This window comes from Drosophila erecta, unplaced genomic scaffold (assembly GCF_003286155.1).
Source record: "Drosophila erecta strain 14021-0224.00,06,07 unplaced genomic scaffold, DereRS2 tig00000055-arrow-pilon, whole genome shotgun sequence".
Classification (NCBI taxonomy): Eukaryota; Metazoa; Arthropoda; class Insecta; order Diptera; family Drosophilidae; genus Drosophila; species Drosophila erecta.
The window spans coordinates 19,777,986-19,792,762 of NW_020825200.1; the positions used below are offsets into that span (position 1 = coordinate 19,777,986).

Genomic DNA, 14,777 nt, shown 5'->3' on the forward strand with positions numbered 1-14,777 from the left:
CCCAGCTTTGCGCCCTATGGGATTGGCAATCGCACTTCAATTACATTACACTCATCATTAGCCAATTAGCTAAATTATAGGCTGCGCGACGACAAATGCCAAATGGCCTCAGTTCCCAATCCCAATCCCAGTCCCAATGCCCATTTCCCACTTCCCACTTCCCATTTCCCGCTCCCCATTCCACTTCCCACTTTCAATTCGATTCGCACTCCCATTTCCGTTCGGAGTGTGAAATGGCAGCCCGCAGATTGCCCTCCTCGATGGCGACAATTGGCGCAGAATAAAAGACATTTGCTCAGCACTTTGCGGCACAGTCTGGAGTGGATCTGCCGGGAAGCAGCTTATAGAAAGTGCGAGCAATAGGAGCAATGGCAATCGAGGATATTGGCCTGGTGGGCATCAACGTGCGGATGTGGCGGCACTTGGCCGTGCTGTACCCCACTCCGGGCTCCAGCTGGCGCAAGTTCGCCTTCGTGCTGCCGGTGACTGCGATGAATCTGATGCAGTTCGTCTACCTGCTGCGGATGTGGGGCGACCTGCCCGCCTTCATCCTGAACATGTTCTTCTTCTCGGCCATTTTCAACGCCCTGATGCGCACGTGGCTGGTCATAATCAAGCGTGGCCAGTTCGAGGAGTTCCTCGACCAACTGTCCACTCTGTTCCACTCCATTCTCGACTCCACCGACGAGTGGGGGCGTGGCATCCTGCGGCGGGCGGAACAGGAGGCTCGCAATCTGGCCATTCTTAATTTGAGTGCCTCTTTCCTGGACATTGTCGGCGCTCTGGTCTCGCCTCTTTTCAGGGAGGAACGAGGTTAGTGCTTAGGCTGCTAAGTAAATAAGTGAGACCTTGCTATATACACTTTACAATATAAAATACATTGCCGAATTGCGAAGTATCGGAAGGTTATGACGGCATTCCTAAACTTCATAGGTTCGAAAACGCCTTATGACATCTGTTAGCGCATTGCCCTGAAATCCATTTAATTGTAGTTAGTTAGGAATGCCCAAGTCCTGTAGTCAGATAAATGTTTTGGGATGTTTTGCTCTCCTTGCAGCTCATCCCTTCGGCGTTGCGCTGCCAGGAGTGAGCATGACCAGCTCGCCCATATACGAAGTCATCTACTTGGCCCAGCTGCCCACGCCCCTGCTGCTGTCCATGATGTACATGCCCTTCGTCAGCCTCTTCGCCGGCCTGGCCATCTTCGGAAAGGCCATGCTGCAGCTCCTGGTGCACAGGCTGGCCCAGATTGGCGGAGCGGAGCAGCCAGAGGAGGAGCGCCTCCAGAGGCTGGCCTCCTGCGTTGCGTACCACACTCAGGTGATGCGGTGAGCCGCAGGGGAGGGTCAGGGCTCGAGGGGATCTCTAAGCTGCTCGTTTCCATTGCAGCTATGTGTGGCAGCTCAACACACTGGTGGCCAACATTGTGGCTGTGGAAGCCATTATTTTTGGCTCCATAATCTGCTCACTGCTCTTCTGCCTGAATATTGTAGGACACTGGTTGTGAGTTCCGGTGTCACAGAAGGCCCATAACTTGAAGAAACAACAGGACCAAGAGCTTCTCTGACACTGGCACTCCTGGGCCTAATTTTCCGATCTTTCTGTAGATGTTCATGCTTGCAGATAACCTCACCCACCCAGGTGATCTCGATAGTGATGTACATCCTGACCATGCTGTACGTGCTCTTCACCTACTACAACCGCGCCAATGAAATTTGCATCGAGGTGATCCCACCAATTCGATTCAACTCATCACTTTCTTATATCAAATACCTGTGTATCTGTAGAACAACCGGGTAGCGGAGGCCGTTTACAATGTGCCCTGGTATGAAGCCGGAACCCGCTTTCGCAAAACCCTCCTGATCTTCCTGATGCAAACACAACACCCGTTGGAGGTGGGCGGCTGCATTTTGTTTGCGAGTCACTGCGAGACTGTAATCCATTTCCATTTCCATTCCGGGTGGCGGGTGCCGGGTGCGGTGCGCTCCATTTCATCTTGCAGATAAGAGTCGGCAACGTTTACCCCATGACTTTGGCCATGTTCCAGAGTCTGTTGAATGCCTCCTACTCCTACTTCACCATGCTGCGTGGCGTCACCGGCAAATGAGCTGAGCGACCGAAAAAACCAGGGTATCCCTTCTCACTCCTCCAGCAATCCGGTTAATGCAAAAAGTTGTTGCTGGCTGTGGTCCTGGCTGCTTGTTTGGCATTTGCATATGCTCGTCGTTTGAAAGGATTTAATCGGACTGCTGGCACGGAGTCGGCATCCTGGCTCCTGGTGCCTGGTGCCTGGCTTGTGGATGCTGGCATGCAAATAGTTGGCTTCTTAGATTGTTACACAAAATAGATTGTAGATTGCAGCAGAATGTTGTGCTTAGAATAAAGTCAAACGAATGTGGAGCAGGTCCAAAGGTTTAGTCACTCTGTTTGCTCGGGATGCCCAAAAGTATGATTCACAAATATCAAAGCATCTGATTGCGGCGACGGTGGCTTCCAATTTGGGCAAGAAGGATGTGCACTGCGACATGAATTAGTAAATATCTGGTCTTCCAGGCAATTAGTGTTGATATTGATTGAGTGGAATTAGTTCGTGCCTTATGCGCTATGCATTTTTCATTGCTCAATTTGCCTGCATACTTTCGGGATGGCCCATCGAATTTGAATATCTGAATATCTGAGGGCCGCCTTCGGCGCTTTTAATTAAATGCCAAAAACTAGTCGTTGTCTGCTGCAACTTAATTAACATTAGTCATGTCCTTTATTATGCAAATAAAGTGCTGCTACTGCTCCTGCGAGCAGGACCGTTTAATGCCGGCCCGACAGCAATAACAACTTAATTTAAAATTCATTATAACTGACACCAACTAGTTAAACAATTGCCAGCGGCAGCGGCAGCGCAACAGCAGCATAAACATCAACAGCAGCATGGGACAACTAAGCAGGAGTAGAACAAGGACGAAGGACGCAGGACGCAGGCCGCAGGACGAAGGCGCGCCTGGAAAATTGAAATGAGCGGCGGCAGGCGCACTCGAAATACGCAAATAAACTTCAAAGAAGGACGACTGCACGCTGTGTTTTCCGCTGGATGTCCTGCCGAGCGCATAAATAACAATGGAGGACGGCTGGAGGAGGAGCGCCCGGGCTGCTCCTATCGCACGGCTCGAGTGGCGTATACTTAATTTTATTATGAGGTGTCAAGTGCGGACCAGTTGACTTGCCGGCCGAACGCCTTTTGTGTTGTACTTTGTGTTCTGCCCGTTATTTATGTTGCCTGCCGCCCGCCATTTGGTGGCAGGTGAACGCCTACGCGCCCCGCCCGCTGGACAGCAAAATGTGAACTTCCTCTGGGCTTCCACTTTTTCTGCCCACACTGTAAGAAATATATGCACACTCTTCTGTTTCCCCATGTGCAGAACGTTGTAACGGCTTTAATTCATCACTCTTATCATCCAACTCATACGGATAGTTAGTGAATAGTAGCCACTGCCCATTACCACTTTCCTTTCAAATGTACTGGGCCTTTTCTTTCTGTGTACAGCACCTATAGTTCCTTGGCTCCGGCTGCCAGCAGGTCCTTTGATTTTTATTCAGGCAATATGCAAATGCCGCCGGAAATGTAAATGAGCCACTCCGAACGAAGGAGACATCCTGGCGTAACGTGTCCTCCGAGTCCTCATTGTCTGCTGCATAAAATTAACAAGTTTCGCTCTCGCTTTGGCAAAAAACTGTTTCATTAGAGAACAGTTCGCGGTCGCGGTCGCCCGCCACGCCCCCTGCGACGCCCAACGCCCAACGCCCGCCCATCCGAAGGATACGTTGTTTTATAATTGAATTCATATGCATCAATGAAGGCAGCTCAGCAAACACAACACGAGACCCGGCGGGAGAAGTGGGCGGGTGGCAACCGCAACATGGCAAACGGGCGGATTTGGGGGTGGAGCGCTTTTCCGGGTTGGGTGGCCGACTTTTTCGGCGGCATTTGCAATTTTAAATGGATTTTCAATTGCGGTGGCAGCGTTTTGCATAAATTGCTATAATGAGTTTATTTCGCAGCCCTCCAAGTGGCTTCGTTGGCGTCTCTCGATGTCCATGTGTATGCCCATGCGGACACCATGGAACTCCCGTGCTTATTTGCAATTGTCAACCGGCTGTCAGAGGTGACAGTCGTATTGACAGTGTGCTTTCCCTGTTAATTTCCATTTTAATTGTGGCATTCGGTGACAGTTGATGCTGGGACTTTGTTGGCTGTTTTGCGGTCGATTCAGGGAACTGAGTTCGGCATCCCTCCTGGGAGATGGGCGGGGGCCAGCTTTAAGTGCCGGAAGTTGGGCGCCAGTTAAAGTGGATTGGATGTTGTTGGTCTAACCATCACTTATGCGCAGCCAACCCCTTGGCTGTCCCATCAAATATTCCATCCATTGTCTGTCGGGTCATTTGCGAAATCTCTCATAAGCAAAGCATTCATTTTCCAATTATTTATTGATGCCTCTGTGTCGAACTCCCCCACTGCAGCAACTAGCACCACTGCAACAACTGCCACAACTACAACGGCACCTGCTATAAATCTCTAGAGCCCCGTCCCGCGTCCCGCGTCCTTAGTCCTTCCACTCCTCCTCCTGCGAGCCAATGGACAACCACATTGTCTAGCTTCCTGCAGGATGTTTGTCTGGCTGCTGGTGGCCGTCTGCCGTCTGCCGTCAGCCGCCTGGTGCCTGCAAAATATTTGCATTTGCATTTTCACTTTTGATTTATTATTGCCATTGCCATGTGTAAATTGCCAAAGCAAAGGTGCAAACAACAAGGTCTACGGCAAGTATCTTCCAGCTGCAGCTGGAGGAGCAGGAGCCACTGGCGCCACAGACGCCACAGGCGCCACAGGAGCAGCCAGCGATGACAAGGACACATTATGTTTGGCCAAACGAATGGTAATTGCGGCATTGAAACAAGTAATTGAAGTGCAAGCCAAACAGATTGCCAACTTCGGTTGGCCAGGAGCAGCTCCCGCCGCACGTCGACCACATTTCGATTGCACTTCCGAGGCTGGCCCAGAAAGAGGTCATTACTGCTTTGCTAATTACAAGACCAAATTAGAGAGGCTTCCCTGGCGCTCCGTGCGCCTTCCCGATGCCACTGCCAATTACTTCCGGCTCTGTGCCATTTCCGCTTGCGCAGGTTGGAAGTTGGAGTTGCCTAAGCAGCTTTTCTGGAAAACGTCAAAACAGCGACAAGTTTATATGGCCACAAAGGCAACAGTAATGACGGCAATGGTAAAAGGGAAGCGTAAGCAGATAATTACACAGGCGAGCAACTATCTTCCTTTTCCCGCGGCCACAAAGTAGAAAATTACAAAATAAAAAACCACAAGCGGAAAATTAAGAGCCAAAGCCTGCGGTCCAGAATGGCAGACGACGGGGGAAAACTCCATTTGTTTGCGGCCCAACTTGGCCCAAACTTTAAGTTCATCTTCGAGTGGCTGCCGTAGGCCTGGAACTTGATCGGCCCTTTGATTATCACTGCAAATGGGAAATTCCTGTTGCGAAAATTCCTGTTGCCAGCCGACTAACTGGGAAACTGGGAAACTGCGGAGACATTTTCCACATTTTTGACTGTCTGCCAGTGCCCGTAAGCGAAATGCAAACACGGAGCTCCAGCCACCCCAGCCACCCCAGCCACCCCAGCAACCCCATCACCCCCGCCCTTTGTCTGCCCTGCAGCCACATTTAAATATGCCGCCAAGTTCTACCTTCGCTTCGACGCCCCTGGAAAGCGCCGAGTCCCAGACCCTCGTTATCATCATCGCATGGCGGTGGCTGGCACTGATTTCATGCTTTATAACTTTCGATATCCGAATGGCAAACAGCGTTTAGCGCTTTGCCACGCCACCTGAAACTGGCAGAAGTGTTGGTGTGCCGCCTTGGGGGCCATCACGGCGTATGCGCAATGTTTACTTTGCATTTTTCTTGCTTTTTCCCAGCTCAGTGGTTGTTTTTTCAGCGGCTTTGCATTACGCGTCGGATGGGCATGGGTCTCATGGCATATGCATGCTACATCAAATATTTAGGCGATATTTTAGCCATGCCTACAATGAGTCAAATCTGAAGGAATGTCTGGGGCTGCCGACTGGGCCCAATGCGATAATAAAGTTTACAGATAAGCGGCCTAGAAATCGAATTACGCTCCCCAGCCCGGGAGATTTGATTTTATTTGTGTCTCAGATACATATTTCCACTTTAAATTTGGAATTTATGCATCCAGCCATAAGCCGGATTGATTTCGGGAGAATGTGGCTTCAAGAAGCTGGAGAACCTGGCCGAATCGAAGCACGCTAGCATGGACCACATGATATTGTTATTCTTGTCGTAATTAAAAACCCATGAAAGCAAGGACGAAGACCAAACAACTGGCCACAATCACACAGGCAACAGCAGACAGACAGAAGGACCCTGGGGTTTCCATGTGTGTGGCAAAATAAACACGAAACGGAGCGTATTGATGGCAAGGACTCCTGCTCCCTGGCGAGAGTGGGCAAAAAGTTTCATATCAATTTTAAGCCAAAGTAATGAAAAAGTAACAACAACAGTCAAAGGAACACGGAGCACAAGGAGCAAAAAATTAAAACGAATGCTATAGACAAAGCATATTTGCACGCAGCGGGAAGGACGCCTGCATCCTGCCATCCTGCCATCCTGCCATCCAGCCGATGATGAAAATGATGATGATATCGTTGACGACGCAGCGCACAAAGCAACGCTAACGCTTTATGACAGCCCAATGGGCCGCAGGAGCATCGGGAGCCGGGGAATCGGCGGGATCGGAGCAGAGGAGCAACTTCTAAGGACGCTGTTTACACTCGCTGGAAAAGGACAAGCCGCGGACCATGTCTGCAGCGGCGAAATTAAAAACCAATAAAAACGCTGCGGGCAACGAAATTAAAAATTATGTTTTCCCTCCTTCAACAACAAACGGAAACAAACATTCCGCGCGGCAACAGCACCGCCCAAAAGTTGTAAAACACGAATAAAATGCTCGGCTTTAAAGCGCTGCTCATAAAACTTTTGCAATTAGGCAAAACGATGCCTATGCACCACTTCGATAATTGAATATTTCAGAGAGGGATCAGCTGCCGCCAGACCAAACGCGGTATGGAAACCTGGGTGGCTTGTGGGTGAGCTGGCTGGAAAAAAATCGTAGCATACATCTGAGCGCCGAGGGCTTTAATTGCTGCACAGTGTTCTTCAAACTTTACGCCGAGAATTCGGCGCAGTCATTTACTTAATTTACTACCTGCTAGAGTGGACTGGGAGCTCTCTTATCCCCCGGGTCGAACTGCATTGCCATGAATAATTTAAGCAAATCGCTGGTTGTCTGAATGTCCTCGTGTCCATTCCCCAAATCGCTCCGCTCCAGAGGAACGGGTACTATGATTCCATTTCGTTCCGGGCTGCTATGTCTGCTATGTCTGCGTGTACGTGTCGCTGGGCAGGATTAGGCGGCATTTGCATATTTTAATTATTTAGATTGTTGTGCCGAGCTACTTAGGCGCAGAGGCAGCGAAACGGAAGCGAAAGTCCCGACTTAATTAAAAGTTCCACTCTGTTTTCTATGGCAAGGCCTTCGAAACATTCGATATGAATACTGAGAGCATATGTCAGAGATTTGGGAAAGTGGTATCATGACTACATACGCTTTAAGCCAAACTTGCGTGCGCAAGGATCACTTCCTTTGCTGAAATTTACTTGTTCGATTTAAAGTTGATCAACATTTACAAATTACCTCATGCTTGGCCAACAACACATTGCAGCCCCGCCGATCATAAATTCATAATGAATTATGGGGCTAACCCAGGCGAAGCCGAGAAAAGCCACGACCGGAAGCGAAACAGATACAAAGATACAAATGCTGTGGCCAGACCGAGACCAAATAAAGTCCTGCTGGTCGGAGAAGGAAAATATAAGCACAATAAATGCGCTACAAAGTAGCAAACAGACCCGGTCTGGTTTTCGGCCAGTTCCCGGCTAGTGGAGGGAGTGAACTGGAGCGTCTGCAACATTAGTTTTATGATTATTTGTGGCATATATTGCGGGGGACTGGCTAGTGACCAACCACCTCCGCGCGATTCACGGTCATCGAGTCACACATGGGGTCCCCATTTTCCGCTCAGTGCAGCTTTAATTAGATTTGCGCATTAGACAAAGACCAAGTCAGTGCGGCTAATGATAGTCAGTCGGGGCAAGTCAGATTGACATTCCACACACGGCAGTGCCGCCACAGTGGGAGGCAAGCTTTTGTCTCTTGTGGCTTATCGCAAATAAGTCGATGGTTACATTTATAGGATATACTTCGAACTTGATTTGTGAACCGCTGGTGATAATCACTGCTGGTCATTTATCCGGAAATTGCCGGATTCGCCCCACTGTGCAGGCCCGCCTGCCTCTTTACAGCTGACTTGTTGGACTCGCTAGCTGCAGGGACTGCGGTGCGATAAATACCAGACGGATACAGTTGCTCGAGAAGTCGACCAGGACATGTGTCCCACCATCAATAATGCTTAATTTCATTCGAGCCGAGCGCAGTTACTCCCACTTTCGCAGGACGACCTCCGCTATCTCTTTAAGTCCAGGCAGCCACTCCGTCCGCACATGATTATTATTAGTTATGATGATGTATCCCTTTAATGGTTCCGAATGGGGAGTGTGGACGTGACCGGCGGAGGGGCGGCACTTTGGGCCAGGCGAATATTAATAATTGTTTCTTTTTTGCTGCCTGGTTTTTGGGGACTGCGAAACACGCTAAAAATTAATTAAACGTTCTAGGCGAAGGGCATAAAATAAATGCGAGTATATGTGTTATGCGTGCACATTTTTTCATTTCTGTTTTTGCCGGCCATTTCGTGGTTATTTATGCGCCAGGCTCGACCAATCCCCCGCTCTCCGGACGCACTTCACCGGACCGTATCCGGGCCTACACTTGATTCATTGTTTTTGCTGCCAGGCTGTTTGGGTGAGTGGAGTGTGAGTGTGAGCAGCACGCACTCATATTGCCAATTTATATTTGTATTAATTAATGGGCCAGTAAACAATTGCTGAAAGCTGCGCCATTAGTCCGTTCCAGTCGATAGTGGGTGGTGGTCCGCTGGGGGATTGGAGTCCTGCTGCAATAATAAGCTCCGACTCTGGGCACATAAATTACGCATTTTTCCGTACGTTCTGCAGAAGTTAATAACATTTTCATAATCGAATGTGCGAAACTGACGTTGCTTTCTAGTGAAGCAGTCAGACATCATAAATTTCGCTGTCAACTACGTTTTAAACTAGTCGAATTTATTTCAAAATGTTCATTAGGTTTATGTTTATTAGCTTTCAGGACGTTTGTCTGTCCAAGTCCAAGCTAAATGAAGAAGTGAGCTATTAGTAACAAAGTAATATTATTTGTACGCTACATAGCAGTGGTAAATGAATAGTACTACAGAGAAATCGACAACTGAAGAAATCCTTCAACAATACGTAGAACTTCCATTATGTTACGCATTTGTGGCTAATACTTTTAATTTTGTGGCTAAAACTAAAACTTTGAACTCGCGGGCTTTTCAGTTTCCTGCTCCCATTGAATGCGATTAAAGCTGGCAATGAAAACCGCAGTCGAAAATTCGGGAAACCCCGCCCGAAAAGCGCAACCAAGTGCCACGAGCAGATTGTCCCATGTAGTCACGGCCCCAATAAAAGTCGCCCCACCGACTCTCGGTTGTTTGTCCACCCGGGTGCTCCACTCCAGCGCATCCTGGGCAGGAGAATAAGTGCGGCAGCTGCACATTTACAATTTGCTGGCGGAGTGTGTGGGCCCCAGTTTTCGTTCATGATAAAAATGAGCGTCGGAAATGCGAATATAAATTCAGCCATATCTGATGTACAAGTGTACATCTGACCGGGGGACTGGTGTGCCCGGCAGATGGCAGTATGTGTGGCAGGATAAACATAATGGCTGCACTGCATTTGCGGAGCCAGTGGCGGTGGCAGGATGCCCGCCAGACAGGAGCAGACCAATCATCAGAAGTATGCCAGGCCAGAGGAAACGGCAGCGGAAATGACATGCAATAAAACACAAAGGCGCACGCATCGAGTGAAAGCTGGAAAGCAGGGAAAGTAGGGAGAGTTCGTCCTTTGTCTGCTGCCCATCGCTGGATTATAACGAAAAATGGCATCTAACAACAAAAATCTATCTGGCAAATGCACTTGCCCCACCTCCTCTCCGGAGCAGCAGAAACTTTGCGGAATTACAATTGCAAAAGTTGCGTGCCCAGAGAGTCCTTGCCGCTGGGCTGCTGTCCAGCGTGGCTGGGATCTCCACTCGGAGGGCGATGCCAGCCCAACCCACCACTTTTGGGGTATTTTCCGTACGTCTGTGCGTTGACGCCAAAGTCATTGGGCTTATCAATGCCAGACGCAGACTATTTCGGTGGCTTATCGGCCTTTTCCATCGCATTCCCGCAGCATGCAGGTGGCATTCGAGGGGCGGATGAAGGACGGCGGACGGTGGACGGCGGACGGAGGAGGATGCGAACTGCCCAGGAGTGGGCGTTATTAAGTGGCCATTAGTCGGGCCTGGCGACAAACTGGATATGTAAGGGGCATGCCACAAATTACTCGGCCGCCAATGATTTGGCCGTGACTATCAGTCGCACACAGTGAAAATACAACTTTTTTGATGCGATCTAGTGCCCTTTGACTGATTATTTATTACTCTTCTTATTACTTTAGTTTATTACTCTTCTGTGGCAGAGAGAAAACTATTCATTGCAAAGCGAAAAGGTTATTCATGCCACAAAAATATGAGACTTCAGATAAAAAGGAAATAGTAATAGTAACAAGACAGTTTCAATTTATATTATATTCGGCTATAGATATTTTAGTTTTTTTAAGTCTATTGTATATTAATTTGACACCAACTTGTAATCAAGTGTCTTTAAGTTTTTAAGCTCCTGAGAAAGGTTGAGCTCAATAGCGGTACTATGTTGCACTACACATTGTTCTCAGTGCACAGCAACCAGCGGAAAGTATGCAATCAGAAGGCTGGGCACATGTGGTTGAATCTAACAATGTCAGCGGGAACAAGGGTTCCACTCTCCTTCGCGGCTCCTTGTCCACCGCAGGTAATGTGCCCCATCGGAGTGGCCGGCATTATTTGCTAATTACGCCCTGTGGCAAGCGTTGCATGCATGTGATTGCTCTCACTCGGCGGCTTGGAGTACCTGCAGTACCTGCAGTCCCATTTCCAGTCCCATCTGAACCGATCCGCTCCGATCCGATCCCGAGGAGCGGTGCGCCATAACTTGCCATCAACTTATTAGCAGGCAGCCAGTGCCGCCTGCCTGGCGTATTTTCGATTTTAATTTCCATGTTGCTGCCTCTGGTGGATGGGCAGCATGCAAATGCTCGACATGCGCGTAATTTGTATTCATTATCTGATGCATAATTATGCCGCACATTCGCCAGAGAAGCTATCGCAGCCATCGTCGAGGTCACCAAATTCGCTGCCCAAGTACCCAGTTTCAATTGTATTTTAGAATTCCGAATTGGTAGTGAGTCAATATTAGGTATAGTTTTTTTATTTGGAAAGAACATATACTGCTGTAGCCGCTTTTGGGGAGCCATGTATATCCAGTTGCACGTCTAACGAATTAATACTAATATCATTTAGTACTACTAAGTTAATACTATAACTACAAACCGTTAACTGGTGTAGCTGCTCCTTGTTCCCCAAAACACCTTGGTAGTTACTTCTTTTGAACTTTATTCTCGTGAATGTCATGCAGTGATTCCGCTTAGTCTAAGTTATTGTAGAGTTTCATTAGCCCAATGGTCAGCATCAGGATCTGGAGGAACCCGACGCTTCCTACTTATTTGTCTAGGCATATACTTAGGGTATCTGGTAAGCCTAGATGCAATAAATATAAATAAGATGTATAAATAGGGTTAGATACATTGCAATCTTCGCTACGCTACCGGTAATCATAAAAATACATATAGTTAAATCTTCAATTAGCTTAACTAGGGATGTGTATTTGGAACAGTGTTGGCTCTTATCGTAGGTCTCCTCCTCCGGAGTTGCATATGTATGTTTGTGTACCTAAGTGTACCTAAGCTAGGCGCCTTAATGTCAAGTTGAACTTTATTTTGCTTGGTGGAGAGGCAGTTGCCTCCCTTCCGAGGAATTAATGATCCCCGCGAGCGTGCTGGGCCACTTCGTTAACCACGAGATGCAGTTGCCCTCGGCGCCACATTAATAAGATCCAGATCTGCATCTGCATCTGTACTCGAACCTGGGCTCTGATTGGAACACCTCCGGCGGGGGGCATCACGAGATGATGCAGTTCTTGTCCTTCTCGCTGCCTAGCTCGCTGGGCTTCCTCTTCCGATCGTAGGCCAGTGCATCGTTGGGCACATAGCTCACGCGCACGCCGCCGTAGTGGCGCCTCTGCGGCAGCTGGTACATCATCATGTAGTCCTCCGAGCTGGAGGAGCTCGAGGAGCAGGTGGAGCACACGTCCGACTCCTCGGACTCCTCGCGTTCCCGCTCCCGCTCCCGGTCCCGCTCCCGTTCCCTCTGCTGTCCTTTGGGCGACTCGTGGACCAGGTTGGCGGCCTGTAGAACCGATGGTGGACCCTGGTAGGACGAGGACAGGGGCTGCGCAGGCGCATAGGTGTCGGCTCGAGTGGTCGAGTGCGACCGATGGCCGCTGCCGCTGCGGTGGTGGGATGAGCTGGATGAGGACTTGCGTCGTCTTCGCCTTCGCGAGGAGTGGCCATGCCCATGGCGACCTCCTCCCTCCTTGTCCTTGTCCCGATCTCGCTCCCGCTCGCCGCCGCCACTCGTGCCCGCTCCGTTGCCCGAGTAGCTGCGCGATCGGGGCAGGGTGTCCGGAATTCCCTCGAAGCGCACGCCCTTCTTCTTGGCCGGCTCCCCGCTCATCGGCGAGGAGGAGGAGGCGCCGCTGAGTATGGATACCGGATGCGGGGGCCCGTGGGAGGCCGACTGCGTGGACATGGGTGTGTTCAGCGACCTGTCACCAGCAGAGTGGGTGGGCGAGCCCATCAGCTCGGGTGGCAGGGCGGTGGAGGCCACGCTCAAGTTGGGAGTGGGCAGCTCGGGGATCTCGCCTGGCGGAGGAGGCGGCGGATGCAGGATGTCCGCGTACTCGTGCTGCTGGAACTGGTGCGAGGAGACGGCGTGTAGCTGGGACAGGTGCTGCATGTGTGCAGGAGGCGCCACCAGATTTCCCGCCAGTTCCGGCATGCTGGCGGTGTGTGGGTGCTCCAGGAGCTGTCTCTGCAGATGGTAGCTGTTTGTGGGCTTCGCTGGCCAGGCTGCGTCCAGGTTCGAGGACATCTCGTTGAAGTTGTACACTCCGTCGCGCTGCAGTTCCATGGGCTTGGGCAGAAAGTGGGGCTGAAAGTCGCCGGGTGAGTTCAGAGGCGATAGATTCTGGGAGGTGCTGGAGGCGCGTCCCCCCGAAAAGTCCGTCAGATCGCCTCCGCCCATGTGCCCGCCATGTTCCAGGTCCTTCACCACACCCGCATCCGAGTCCGATGCGGCGTAGCTCTTGCTCTGGTCCACCAGTCCGCCCGCCGCCTCCAGCTGCTGGCTCTGCATCTGGTACATCGCTTGGTTGAAGGTCGCCTGGTGCTGCTGCTGCTGCTGCGGCGACATGGGCGGCGAGCTGGAGGCGTGGCTGCTGGGTATGCGCGCCGGCAGGGGCGCCTGCGGATGGGGGCGCACACGCTGCGCTGGTGGAGTGGGCGTAGTGTACATGCCGGTGCCCGAGCTGTCCGACGGCGTGGGCGGCTCCCCCTTGCTGCAGGCAATGGAGCAGTAGATGGCCCCGCGCCGCGGCAGGAAGGCGCGACCCAGCAGCGAGCAGCGGCACGTGTTGCAGGAGAAGCACTCGTCCGTGGCGTGCCAGTGCTGCCCGTCGTGGCTCATCTGGCCCTGGTCCACGCCGATGGCCTCCCCGCAGTAGTCGCAGTACTCGGCGAACATCGCGTCGAAGCAGTGCAGACAGTACGGTTTGCCCTCCCGCATGATGTACCGCTGCCCGCCCAGCTGCTTGTCGCACTCGTGGCAGGCGAAGTGGTTCATGTGCCACGCCCTGCCCTCCGCCTCCGTGCACTCGTCTGCCAGGATAATCTGCGGATTAGAGATCAGACTCCTTGTTAGTTCCGGGGCTCTACTTCAGCAGCCAAAGTATTTAGTTTTTAGGCAAAAATCAATAGTTTTAATCACTCACCTCATCGCAGGCCGAGCAGCGGGGCTTTAGGGTCTCTGCGTGGTGGCGTCCGCAGTACATGCGCCCATCCCGGTGGAAGTAGATGAGGTCCACGAGGAGCTCGCGGCAGACGGAGCAGGCGAAGCAAGCCGGATGCCAGCTGGCATTGGGACCCAGGCGCGTGGCGAACACGGCGATGTCGCCCGTAGAGATTAGGTCGTCGCACTGCGAGGATGGGTCAGTTAGATATGCAGGGCCCCAGTGGGTTTCCGCATCGGAAACCGAGTGTAGCTAGTACTTACGCCGTCGCAGGGTCGGGCGCTCATCAGCTGCCGCACGTTGCCGCGGCCCAGGGCATCGCGTTTGCGCTGCGTGGAGAAGAGGCGCAGCTCCTTGCGCTCCTCATCCGTCAGTGAGTGACAGTAACGAACCTGGAATGACAGCGAGTAACTGAAAACTGCGGCTTTCCATCGCCCGCTTTTCCCCGGGGCCTACTCCACCTCCTGCCCCTGCCCCA

At 51.2% G+C, this 14,777-nt stretch overlaps 2 protein-coding genes across 6 annotated transcripts in view; one reads left to right on the forward strand and one right to left on the reverse strand.

Annotated features, from left to right (window-relative positions):
- Positions 1–313: 313 nt before the first annotated feature.
- Positions 314–2,399, forward strand: LOC6543205 (odorant receptor 43a). Of its 2 annotated transcripts, XM_001970617.2 has the most exons (6): positions 314–813; positions 1,058–1,328; positions 1,390–1,489; positions 1,624–1,725; positions 1,788–1,895; positions 2,003–2,399. In XM_001970617.2, exons 1-6 carry the CDS (start codon positions 369–371, stop codon positions 2,105–2,107), a joined length of 1,131 nt encoding a protein of 376 aa, XP_001970653.1. In that variant the 5' UTR covers positions 314–368; the 3' UTR covers positions 2,108–2,399. The 2 variants fall into 2 exon arrangements, with proteins under 2 accessions (XP_001970653.1, XP_026834535.1); XM_026978734.1 differs by lacking the exon at positions 2,003–2,399 and having other exon boundaries at positions 1,058–1,320; positions 1,788–1,825.
- A 9,371-nt stretch (positions 2,400–11,770) lies between these two features.
- The window catches only part of LOC6543079 (protein prickle), a 59,692-nt gene continuing 56,685 nt past the window's right edge, over positions 11,771–14,777 (reverse strand). For all 4 annotated transcript variants that reach the window (XM_015159234.2, XM_026979272.1, XM_026979271.1 and 1 more), the window contains 3 exons: positions 14,563–14,691; positions 14,282–14,485; positions 11,771–14,181 (listed from right to left, as the gene is read on the reverse strand). In XM_015159234.2, the coding sequence (XP_015014720.1) occupies positions 12,352–14,181; positions 14,282–14,485; positions 14,563–14,691 (2,163 nt within the window). In that variant the 3' untranslated portion in view covers positions 11,771–12,351. The remainder of the gene's footprint in view (positions 14,182–14,281; positions 14,486–14,562; positions 14,692–14,777) is intronic.